This window comes from Castor canadensis, chromosome 1 (genome assembly GCF_047511655.1).
Source record: "Castor canadensis chromosome 1, mCasCan1.hap1v2, whole genome shotgun sequence".
NCBI classification, from domain to species: domain Eukaryota; kingdom Metazoa; phylum Chordata; class Mammalia; order Rodentia; family Castoridae; genus Castor; species Castor canadensis.
This window is the reverse complement of record NC_133386.1, coordinates 95,440,382-95,453,727: the sequence shown is the minus strand read 5'-3', so window position 1 is coordinate 95,453,727 and position 13,346 is coordinate 95,440,382. Positions and strand designations below refer to the sequence as shown.

General features: G+C 35.6%; 1 protein-coding gene across 2 annotated transcripts in view; it reads right to left on the bottom strand.

Moving 5' to 3' along the window:
* Lmbrd1 (LMBR1 domain containing 1) overlaps nt 1-13,346 on the bottom strand; it is a 114,236-nt gene that overhangs the window by 19,376 nt on the left and 81,514 nt on the right. For both annotated transcript variants that reach the window (XM_074080471.1, XM_020159302.2), the window contains exon 9: nt 11,504-11,656. In XM_074080471.1, the coding sequence (XP_073936572.1) occupies nt 11,504-11,656 (153 nt within the window). The remainder of the gene's footprint in view (nt 1-11,503; nt 11,657-13,346) is intronic.

Sequence of the window (13,346 nt, the reverse complement as noted above, 5' to 3'; positions counted from 1 at the left end):
CCAGTATCACCAAAAAAAAGAAGAATCAATGTTTCTATGGAAAAATATGTTAAGCATTATAAATGACTTTTTTTTCTGTTGTATAAAGTTTTATTGGGAATGGGTGGAACTGAGTTTCTGGTTCAGAATGAAAAAGTGAAAAAGAGTGGAACTGATGCTAGCAATATTTGGGCTTTTTTTCACCTGCTATCTTCAAGTTCCAGGGACAACTGGGCTAGAGTTGTCAAAGCCACAAAAGAGAAGAGAGGCTTACAAAACACAGGTTAAGTACTTCTGGTTTTTCCTTCAACTGGAATTGATAGAAATAGATAAAATCATGAATGTTAGGGAGATTTTCATCATACTTCATTTAATTACTGAAGTATATATTAGAATGTTGAGAGAAAAGAAGAAATAAAATAATAACATACCATCCTGCTTATCGTATAAGGATCTTTTTGGAAATAATTCCTGGCTTCCATTCTGGGAAATTCTTTAATCAAATGGGTAACTTGGGGATGGTTGGGAAGGAAAGAGTTGGCAAAAGCAGGGACCAAGAAGCCTCTAGCCAGTCATCTCTTGAAACAAGAGTATTACTGCATTTATCTATTTAATAGACTAGCATTCCACATTAGAATTTATTATTTAAAGAGTTTCAGGGCTGGGCATGGTGGTACATCCCTGTAATCCCAGCTACTTGGGAGGTAAATGTAAGAGGACCCCAGTCTGATGCTGGCCAAGGCAAAAGCAGAAGACTCCACCTGAAAAACAAACTAAAAGTAATTGCCTAGCAAGTCTGAGACCCTGAGTTCAATCCCCAGGACCACCAGAAAAAGGCAGGAGGGCTCACTGTTACCAAACTTTGAAGTGATTCCTTTGTAGTAACAAATGCTTATTAATAAAGGGCATAAAGGTATTACAGAAGCTTTTCCTACCAGTATCTGATATCTAGATGAAATGGAAGGCAACAGCTTCATTCTGAGGATCAGCAAATGAATCATATTGCTCCCTCATTGTCTGTTAATAAAAATTACCTTGTAGCATGACGCAGTATACCACTACATACAAATAGTTCTGAAAATTAAGACTCCCTTCCCTTGATGTACATTTTGGCAAAAAAGTAAAGAAAAAAATTTCTTAGCTATTTTAACCAATCTGTTAGGATGAATGACCCCGAGTTAGGTTATTTAATTAGTTATTTACAAAATAAATGTTTTTAAAAACAAATACTTTATAAAGGCCAAGAAAACTGCATATATTTAATAATGAAAATTTAAGTTAGCACTTACAGAATCATGTCAGTGATGACCATGTTGGGTAGACCTAGAAGTCATATATTATACTCTAGTTATAAGGCCAAAGTTGAAATGAACTATTAAGCTCCAGAGGTAACACCAATAAAAATAGTGGAGTACGAACCTGTGAAAATTTTCTCTTCCATATAATCAATAAGAAAATAGCATAAATGGTCATAATTAACTTTCTCAACCTTTTGGAAATTAGTCCAAGACATGGAACAGTCCAGGAGTGAATCTCATAAGAACACAGAGTTCTGTGACACTTTAACTCATTCTAGTTCTGCTATGCTAATGTAGTAGATGCCTTGAAAAATATTCATAAAAGATAGCAGTGTAGCAGCAAAAAAGGGGCTGAAGCTCTTTTAAGGTCTCATTGCCAGAGAGGTGTCATTATTTAACCTGACTGGTGGTTGGCTGGAAGACCCCACCTGCAAGTTTATCTGTATTTGATCTGAACTGGTGCTCGCACAGTGCTAAAAGCCTTTTCCCACGAGTGTTGGCCAAAAAGAAAAAAAAAATTTACAAGCCATCTATGAACTTCATCACCTCAAAGCCAGTGGACAATGCCCCAAAATAAACTAACCAGAAATCTTAAAAGGAAAGCCTAGGGACTGAGATATCCACAGGGATTTTGTAAAACTCTGACATCCTCCCAGAAATCTAGAAGGTCCTGTCTATGCTCGGGGCTGTGTGCATGACAAGGATGGGAGAAAGCCTAAATTCTCACCTCTGGCTGGCACTGAGGCTCTGTACTAGAAAGAAGTACAGTGACCATACACAACAAAGGATACAGATATTAGTTACAGAATTGGTTCACAAAAATCACTAAACAAACAAATAACAAGAACAAAGATAATAAAAAACAAACCCTTAATATTTAAGACCTTATATTAGATAATAGGTTTGTATCAGTGCTAATTTCCTTTATCAGATATGTATTCTGCAAATATTTTCTCAGCCTGTGGCCTGTCTTATCATTCTCTTAACAATGTCTTTCATAGAGCAGAAGTTTCTAATAAAGCCCAACATTAGACAGACACATAGATACACAGATATGTATGTGTTTCATAGATAGTGTTTTTGGTGCTGTAATTAAAAAGTCATTGCTACAAACAATGTATACACATGTAAGTAAAAATGATAAAAGGAGAAAAAAAATAAAAACTCATTGCCAAACTTGAGGTCACCTAGATTTTCTTCTGCTATGTGCTAGAAGTTTCACAGCTTTGTGTGATGGTTAATCTTGATTGTCAATTTGGTTGAATTGAGAGAAGTTTAGGAGATTAGTAATAAAGCCACACTTCTGGGTATGTCTGTGAGAGTGTTTCTTGAGATAACTGGTGTGTGAGACAACTAACAGGGAACACCCACTCTGAATGTGGGTATCACTGCCCAAAAGGCTGGGTGAAACATGGAATAAAAGCAGGAGGAAGCCCATTAGCGCAGGTTTGCTGTTTCTCTCTGCTTCCTGGGGGCCATGAGGTGAGCAGCTTTCCACTGCTATGTTCTTCTGCTGTGATGTCTCTGCATTGCCACAGGTCTAGATGTAATGGAGTCAGCAGACAATGGACTAAAAATTCTGAAACCATGAGCAAAAATAAATCTTTCTTCCTTTAACTTGATTTTTCAATTATCTTGTTAGAATTAAAGAAAAAGTAACACATTTTGTATCTCACAGTTAGGCTTACAATCTATTTTGAGTTAGTTTTTTGTGAAAGGTAAAAGGTTTGTGTCTAGATTCACTTTTTTGTATACACACGTAAACATGTCCCAGCACCATTTGTTTAAAGACTATCCTTGTTCTTTCATTAAAGATACACTGATCATATCTGTACAATGGGCTCTCTATTAGGTCCCACTGATTTATGTGTCTGTTTTCAGCAATATCACACCTTGACTACTGTCACACTCCTGAGTCTTGAAGCTGGGTGGTGTTATTTATATTGTGTTGGCCATTGAGTCTTTTCCTTTCCATATAAGTTCAGAATTGGTTTATTGATATCTACAAAATAACTTGTTTAAACTTACATAAAAGAGAAACAGAATTTTGATTGGTATTATGTTGACTCTACAGAACAAATTAGGAAGAACTGACATTTTAAGAGTAAAATGTGTAGTTTTAGAGACATGAATGAGCAGGACAGGAACCATTTTAGGTATTAACCACACCTAAAATGTCATTTTTATTAAAATGTAATAAAGATGATATGTGGTACTCTACGAAGAACATCAGTTAAGACAGTACTTTTCATAGTAACAAATATTATCAGTGCCACTAATTTTATACATGACACCATCTAAACCTATAATGGATCAACAACTCTCTAGAGTATCTGTATTTAATAGCATACCATTCCTCAAAATCTCTTCTCTCTCCCTTTTATGTAAGTTTAAAACTTTGCATTCACTTCATTTAAGCCAACAGTTCTCCACTTGGTGTACCTCCTTGCAAGAACATTTAGTAATGTCTGGAGACATCTCATGATGGAAGTGGGGGCTAAGCATCCTCTAATGCACAGGTCAACCACTCCCCAACAAAGAGTAGCTGGGACTCAAACAATTGTGTGGAGACTGGGAAACTCCAATTTAAATGAGTCTGTATGGTGCTACAAGGAAGCATGAATAAATTATCACTGTAGCAAATGTATGCTTTTTAGCATTTTCTCAAAATCAATTGTTTTAAGATACTAATTTACTCAAACAAATCTCCAATGCTAGAATTCAAAGCTGTGTGGCAAAATGAAGCAAACATTCAAAATGGGCTGCTTCTTTTTTAAGACACTCTTCCTATTAGGCTTCACAGCTGAATCATCCATATCCACATATACCCAGAAACTAAATAAAAATAATAGAAAGTAAGATTATCATAAGTGGAGACTCAAACCAAAGTTATAAATGTAAAACAAAGGATTTTTATTATATTTTAATACTGCCTTAAATAAAATACCTCATTGCTTCCCTTTATTTTCTCCAAGAGCAATGTCTGTTATAAAGAACTTGTTTCTTTTTTAGGAAGTATGTCTTTTACAGGTAGACTGAAGGATCTGAAAAGGGGAGGCATTTTTCTTTTTCTTCTTTCGGCAGTATTGGGGTTTGAACTCAAATTGGGGTGCTCTACCAATTGAGCTATGCCTCCAGCCCTTTTTCTGCTCTAGTTATTTTTTGGATAAGGTCTTGTGTTTTTTGCCCATGGCAAGCTCAGACTGTAATCTTTCCATAAAGTTTCCCATGAAGCTGGGATTACAGATATATGCTACCTGTAATCCCAGTTGTTGAGATGGGGCCTCACTGACTTGAATCTCTCTCCCAATCTCTACCTCCCAAATTGCTGAGATTACTGGTGAGTACCACCTTGCCTGGCAATCAGTCTTCTTAATAACAATGAATATAAAAAGTACAAGACTGTTATCCCTTTAAAACAACTCAGACTCTTGTTATTCAGGGTGTGTTCATGGACCACATGAACCTTGGGGCCTACTCCAGGCTGACTAAATTCTCAATCTGCATTTTAACAAGATTGCCACACAATTTACATATATCAAAGTTGGAAAAAAATCACCTTAAAAAAGTCATTTAGAATACTGGTTTGAAAGAGAATTTAAGTATTAACCCAAGCTAAACTGACTATCTGTGTCTGATGAGTGGTCACTGAATGGCAGAAGGCCCTGTCCTCCTGACCCTGACTCAGATTCAGTAGTAATGAACTGGTGTCCAAGGCTTTCCTCACGTACTAGGTAGCCATGTGGTTGACACTGTTCAGTCTAGCAGGGACATTGAGCAGGAGTTAGGATTCTGTGAGCAGAATTGGGTTTCTTTCCATGTTATAAATGGCCTAGCTAATAAATGTGGTTTTTTAACATTAGAAGATAAAAAATATTCAGCTCTTTTGTTGAAACATTATTTTTGAAGTTGCAAAGATTAACATGGTGATTTGTTAGTATAGTACCACGCAGCTGTTGACTGTGGTTATCGTTTTTCTGCTACCTATTAGAAGCAACTCATGGGCTGGTGGAGTTGCTCAGAGGCCAGTGTCTGCCCAGAAGCAATTCGTTTAGTTCACTACCATTCTGATGAAAGACATGTTTACAACCTGACATTGATGGAAGGGGATAAGTAAGGACGGGGCCAAATATTTTTCAGAGCTGGTTGGGGAGATCTACTGAAAGTTAAGGAAAATAAAATCTTTTTACATTAATTTCAGGATTATGTAAAGATACTACAAAATGTTCCAGTATACCCTTCACCCAGCTTCTCCACATGGTGACATTTTATTTTATGCTTTATTATTATCTCTATATATACATAGCTGAACTGTTGGAAAATAAGTTGCAGATAGAATGATTTAGTTCCTAGTCTTAGAGGCAAAGACATTCTTTCACATAATTATGGTACCATTATCAAAATCAGGAAATTATTTTTTGGTGGTACTGGAGTTTGAACTCAGGGCCTTGTGCTTGCTAGGCAGGCATTCTACCATTTGTGCCACACCTCCAGCCACTTTTGCTTTTAGGTTAGTATTTTAGATAAACTCTCTCATTTTTGCCCAGGGCCAACCTAAGACCTCCACGTAGCCAGGATCACAAAGTTGGGCTCACAGGCAAGTGTCACCATGCCTGGCTTATTAACTGAGCTGGGGTCTTGCTAACTTTTTGCCCGTGCTGGCCTCAAACCATAATCCTCCTGCTCTCTGCCAATTAAGCAGCTGGGATTACAGGAGTAAATCACTGCATCCAGCCATGAAATTAGCACTGATACAAAGCTATTATCTAATATAAGGTCTTAGCCAAATATTAATTGTTCCACTAGTGTCCTTCATTTTATTTATTTGTTTTTAAGAGTTCAGATTATGTGATGATTTTGTCTGGATTGTTAAGAGATTAGTAAAGGACCCCTCTAGGAGTGTCAGTCCTTCCAGACAGGATTAATGGAGTGTGTGGGGTGGGGGGGAAGACCAGCCCTGACTGTGAGAGCACCATCCCATAGGAAAGGGGCCCACATGGAATAAAAAGGTAAAAAAGCAGCTTTTGAGCAGGGACTGTCTCTCTGCTTCCCATTGGCCATGAAAACCATCAATGACATGCTCCCACTGCCATGATTTTCTGCCCAAGCGCACAGAACCAAGCAACCATGGACTGAACACTTTGAAACAGTGAAGTCAATAAATCTATCCTCCTTTTAAGTTGTCTATAGAGTATTTTTGTCACAGGGAGGAGAAAAGTCTAGCTAATACAGGTTATTAGACTGGGCCCACCCAGATTGAGGAGCATCTCTGTATCTTAAAGTCTGTAATCTTAATTACATCTGTAAAGTCCCTTCTGCCACTTAAGGTAATAAAGGTAATAAGGTAAAATATTCACCAAGACACATTTAGTGTCAACAATATCTTACTGATAGATAACTGTGGTTATATTACATGTCTTCTGTGCTTTGCTCCATACACAAATCCAAATATACAGAAGGTAGACTAGAGGCCACCAGAGAACAGAATAACTGTTAATGGTGCAGTATCTCTGTCTGAGATGAAGGGATAGAGTGGGAAAGGAGCAGTGGTGACAGCTGCACAACATGGTTAATGTACTTAATGTCCTTGAATACACACCTAAAATAGATAAATGATAAATTCCACAATATATATTAACAAATGAAAAGATGGGTTTCATTATAAACTCTGACTTATAAGTTTCTACAGATACACACAAAGCATTAGAGATGGTAAAATCTTTAGTTACACTTGAAACCAAATGGATCTACACAATTACCCACAAAAAAGAGTTTAACATCAGCTATAAGTATGCCCTTCTGTCAGGGAAGAGTTTATTTAAGTATTTAATGAGTAAGAGATGGTATGCTTAGAAATGTGTTTTGGTATTATACATAAATTATGTTTTAATGAGCCATTATTAATTGGATTTTTATTTTTATAACTGTTAACACCAAAGTAATCCCCCCCTCCCTTGTGATCCATGGTAGGATTTAGAAAAGTTGAAAGATTTTACATATAGAACAACAGCTGCAATTTTCTGTGCTCTTGGTATCAAAAGGCATTATTTCATTTAATTCTCACAGCAAAGTTAAGTATAGAACTCTATTTTAAGGGGGACAAAGCTGAGGTTCAGAAAGTTGAAAAATAAGTGGTTCCACAGCTGGTGAGGAGCAGAGAAAGGACACAAACCTGACACTAAGTGATTGCAAAGCCTGCTCTGCATCAGTATGCTTCTGAAACAAGGTCTGTACATTCTAGGCTAAGCATGGAAATGTGAAATCACAGCACCAACAGGCATCATCATGGGGAAAAACTACTCCTTATAAAAAAATGTAGAAAATAACTGAGTTTCTGTACTTAAAAAAATTTGAATTATTAAAGTATATTTTAATAATAGAACAAACATGGATTATAAAACAGTAAAAAGGCAATACTAACACAAAATTTTGAGAAAGAACATACCTTCAAAGAAATTTTGTATCTGAAGTTTCTTAAGGGGTCTTAAATCAACCTCAGCATACAGAGAATAGTACAGAAGAGTAAGCAGACCTACCTCTCTACCTTTTTCAACTAGGTTGACTGGGATGCTGATGTTTTAGCACTAAATAAACATATGGCTTTCTACTTCTGAATTATGTCAACTATAGACAAACAGAAGTGATGAATAAGAAATAACTTTCCTATTTTACTTAAGGAAAAGGAGCCATGTTTAACTCTTCACATACATGCTAGATACTTAATTACATAACAATCATTTTGGATCTCCAGTGATTTCTTTCAGGTATGCCTACCAGATTTCTAGCTTAGAACAAGAAAATAGCAAAACAGATAAGGATTTAGATCAATCTTCAGTAATCACACATTTATATGATGAAAGAAATAATAGGTAAATTGTATTGGAGGTTTCAGGCAGTGAAATAAGAAAAAGAAAAAAAAACAGAAATCTCACTGTTAGTCTGCTTTCCATCACTGTGACAATACCACAGATAATAAACTTTTAAGAAGTAAAGGGGAGTCACAGTTTCAGTTCATGGTTGGATGGAATGTTTCACCACCTCTCAATAGTATCATGAGCAAGACACTGAGCTCTTAACACATGAGCCACTGGGGGACATCTAAACCACAGCACTCATATTAGCAGCTGACAGGATCAGGTATACAAAAATTTCTAAGGAATTTACAATGCAGCTGCTAGAACTAATGATTCAGCCAGGTTGCAGGATGCAAGGTAAAAACGTATAAATGTCTACATATGAGCAACAAATACTGAGAAGTAAAATAACATAATTTGCAACAGTTTAAAAACAAATAAACTTCTCAAGATCTTTTGTAAGACAGTATACCAAACATTATAAAACATTGCTGAGAGAAATTGAAGAAGATGTAAATAAATGAAAGATACCACATTCATGGACTAGAAAATTCAATATTGTTAAGACATCAATTCTCTCTAAATTTCCCTATCGCTTCAAAGTAATCCCAGAACATAGTCCAGTAGGTGTTTTATGGAAGACTAAATTGATTCTAACATTTATATAGAAATCCAGAGACAGATGATTTTGAAAAAAAAAAAAAGCCAGGCACCAGTGGCTCACGCCTGTAATCCTAGCTATCAGGAGGCAAAGAGCAGGAGAATCATGGTTCAAAGTCAGCCCGGTGAGAATCTATCTTGAAAAAAACCACCACAAAAAATGGGCTGGTAGAGTGGCTCAATGTGTAGGCCCTGAGTTCAAGTCCTAGTACTGTAAAAAAAAAAAAAAAAGAACATAAAACTAAAGGGCAAAGGGTTTATACTCCTGATTTAATGACTTATTATCAATTTCTAGTAATGAAGTATTAGCATAAGGACACAGAGATCAATAAACCAGAGAAAGAGTTCAGAAACAGAGTCAGCCATACAATTACTTGATTTGACCAAGCTGCCAGGGAAATTCAAAGAGCAAAGAATAATCTTGACAATAAATGGTCTGGAACAACTGGATTTCAATACTGAAACAAACATTATTCCTCAAGCCACAAAATTAATTTGAAATGGACAATGAACCTAAATAGGGGTTAAAACTACAAAACATCTAGAAGAAAATGTATGCTACCCTCAGACAGACAAAGATTTCTGAGGACACAAAAATATAAACTGAAAATAAATAAACTGGACTTCATAAAAATTTAACACTGTTTGAATAACAGTGTTAGCAAATAAAAACATAAAGAAAATAAGCCACATACTAAGATATGACGTTAATCAAAGTCCTTGATCTAGAATGTATAATGAATTCTCGAAACTAAAAAAACCCCCAATCTGATGATTATACATTGTACATATGTATTGAAGTGTCATATTTTACCCCATAAGTACTATACATCAGGTTAAAATATACTTTAGAAAAATCTAATGTGGAAAACGGCCAAATTCTGCAGAAGATATGAAAACAGTAATAAGCATGGGGCAAACGCTCAGCATCAGGAGCCACGGGGTAACTGTAGGAACTATGAGGTACTGTTGTGCATTGTCAGGGTAACTCTCACGAACCCTAAGTCAGGCAATCCTACAACAGGCCACTCCTAGGTATTTATCCAAGAGAAATTAATGAAAGCACATACCTACACAAAGCTTTGTGTAAAATCGTTCAAAACAGCATCATTCACCATAGCCTCAAACTGGAAAACAACCAAAATGTCCACTAACAGGTGAGTGAATAAACGACCTGTGATACGGACACACATCAGAATACTACTCAGCAATAAAATGGAATGACCCTCTGGAAAAAAGAAGCAACGTGATGAGTCTCAAAAACATGGTGTTGTTCCAAAGAAGCCAGGCAAAAAAGTTTACATTTATGATGTCGTTTATATGAAAGTCTTGAATGCATAATACTAAACTCTAATGACTGAAAGGACATCAATGGCTAGCTGGAGTCTGAGTTCATGGGAGCAGGAGAAGGCACGAGGTAGCTGTGGAGGGTGAAGTAGGCACTAGAATGTATCAACCTATCTGTATCAGACAAAATAAATCTATACACTTAATAAAACTGATTTAAAAATTGTTCTAAACCATATGTTCAGCTAAATGGGACATGTAATTTAAAAGAAGGCAGCTAATTACAGAGATCAAATTATAAACATTTGTGTTAAAAAGAATTTAAGATTAAAGTAAGAATTGGAGAGGCTTTCATCATATTATTGGTGCTTTGAAGACAAATCACTTTGAGAAGGGGTTCAGTCTTTAAAAATTTTATTCTGGGCTGGGGGGATGAGCACTTGCTTAGCATGCATGAGGCACTGGGCTCAATCCTCAGCATTGCAAAACAGGAAGCAAAACAAACAATTAAAAGAAGGTTAAAAAAGTGGTCACATAGAAGAATGAACTAACTTAACTGATATGATATATTGTTGCAAAACTTTCTATACAGGGGCTTTTTAGGGTAAACAGTGCATTTCCTTTCTAATTGTAAGAAGCAGACAAAGTGGCACCAGAATTCAAGCTGTCAGGCTCATCTTTAATGTTCTCTAAAACATTTATTTCAAAATTTAGCCAAACCCTCTTTGTAGCTCCATCTTGCCTAACTTTACTTCATTCAACCCTACTTACTGCATTTTATGAATTCCAACTTACTATTTATTGTACACAAAGCTCTGGTGTTTGGAATGGCCCTGGATATAGGACAGGTATATGTGGAAGTCTGTGGCCAGCCGTTTTAATTATTTTTTAGTCTGAGTCACATTATAATTTCCTTAATTCAACTTCATACTTAAATTCAGGTACCACTATTGTAAGAATTAAAGGATGGCAAATAATGGTTTCCAAAAAAAGAGAAAATAATGGTTTTCTATCTCAATAATACCTTTCTACATATTTTCAGAAGTACCATCTGACAATGAGGCAAAATCTATTACTTTCAGCTAGGGTTCTTGAGTTCTAAATAGGGGACCCATATATCTTACTTATAAAGAAGTACAAACCTGCAAAATATGCTAATAGCATATCATATCACTTTATTTTTATTTCAGTTTCCTGGTAAACTATCTAACACTTACATTACACAAGTAAATGAAGCTCTAAATGGTTACATACTTTGCCCAAACTATGAAACAAAAGAACTGTGATAAAAAATCAGATATTTTAACTCTAATGCCCACGCTCTTACTGTCATGCTGTAATGCCTCAAAAGGACTCAATCTTTGTGAGAGGCACTACATAAACTTGAGAAAAGAGTGACAGCATAATTTTTAAAACTCCATTTACCTTCAGGGGACGCAGAGCACCACAAAATTTTGTCCACCAGCTGTTTTCAATGAATTCTAAGTGCCTCTTTCTTTTCCTAAGTGTTCGTAACCTTTCTTCAAATTGCTTTAAGGCACGTTTATCCCTTGCTGACAGAGGTCGACCATCTTTGCTCTGCAAATAATAGAAATTAAAGAATTATTTTTTACCATTAGGGTCTTAATAAAATACTCATCAGATTTAGCAAATCAGGCAACAACATTTTTTTAGCTTGAACAATCCTTGGGCAAATTTATAAACAGAAAAAAATCTGACAACTGCAATGTAACAATAAATATAGCTGAACCAAGGGTCAGCACAAAAATGCAGATGTGTACATATTTGATACTGACCTTTGATTGCTCTGTTTTGCAAAAATATAGTAAAGTTATGTGATCACAATTATTTGTAAAAGCACAACATAAAAAAGGAAAAAGGATGTTTGTTTATAAGAAGTATTAACTACTATGTATTTTGTTTAATTATTCTCCCTTGCTTCCAAACTCCTTCTCTCGTCTTTATTTAGTCCTTCCCTTTTCCTCCCATTAGTTGAGTGGTTGTCTTTCTTGAACTGATGCCTCTAAGCCCATGTCAAAAGCCAATAGATACAACACAAGCATAGATGGCATGAACAGAGGTTTTTATAACGATTGCTAAGTTGGCACGTCCTTGTTCTCCAAGTATATTTGCAAATAAGTCATGCTTTCTTTGGCCAGCCTACTGCAGATAATTCCCATCTACTTTTATGTGCTGTTTTCTGTGTTCCTGATGTCTCAGCAATGCACTTTGCCACCTCAACTTCCCTGCACCTAAGTGTCTTTAATTGGGTACAATAATAAACTCCAATAAGGTAATTGCTAAATACAAAAAAAAAGATGAGATATAAACTTGTTTGCTTTATTGAAAGGAGTAAGAAAAATATTTACACTTGACTACATTTTAAAAATGTAAAGATATTAGAGAACAGAATGTCTTGAACATTCCTGTTAAAGATATTAAAGATTAAATGGTTCTTAGCAAAAACCCAACCTATTGCTTTCCAGCATACCCCATTGCAGCTTCGATTTGAAAGTATATAAGGTGGATTATATAAAAAAAAATTTTAATAAAGAAATTCTCACAAGTATAAAAATTCTTTTACATATTTACACTACCAGGCTCTTCTGAAACTAACCATCCTCTTTCATATCTTAATATTTCTCAAACTTTATCATACATAAGCATCATCTGAAAAGTTTGTTAAAAACAGAAACTGGGCTCAGAATTTTTATTTCTACCAAATTCCCAAAGAGACGCTGATCCAACACATACCCCTTATTAAAAAAAAAAAAAAAAAGAAGAAGAACATGAAAGCTTCCCTTCACTCTGCCCCCAAATACAGTATTACAACTCCCGTTCATATGGTCATTGTTGCTGACCAGACCAATATTCTTCATGTATTTACACATTCACATACGTGGACAGGTGTTCACAGTTTTTGCTCCACATAATAGCCAACGTATCTTGAGTACTTTTCTTGTACCTAAAACTGGCTTTCTCTTTTTATATTTATTCTCCTTAAATATTCAAAATAACCCCCTCGAAATAGGTAATAGTAATGTATTCATTTATTAGGTAAATAAATGAGAAAAATAAGACGAGAGATGTTTGATGTATAATCAATAGAGCCAGAATTCGAACTGAGAGAATATGAGTTTATATTATTCAAGCTATATAAATCTACCTCATTCCTTTCCATTCCTGAACAGTACATCACACCATGGTATCTTAATTTACCAAATACTTATTTTTGAATACTTACTTTTTTCTTGGTGAGGGTCATTAG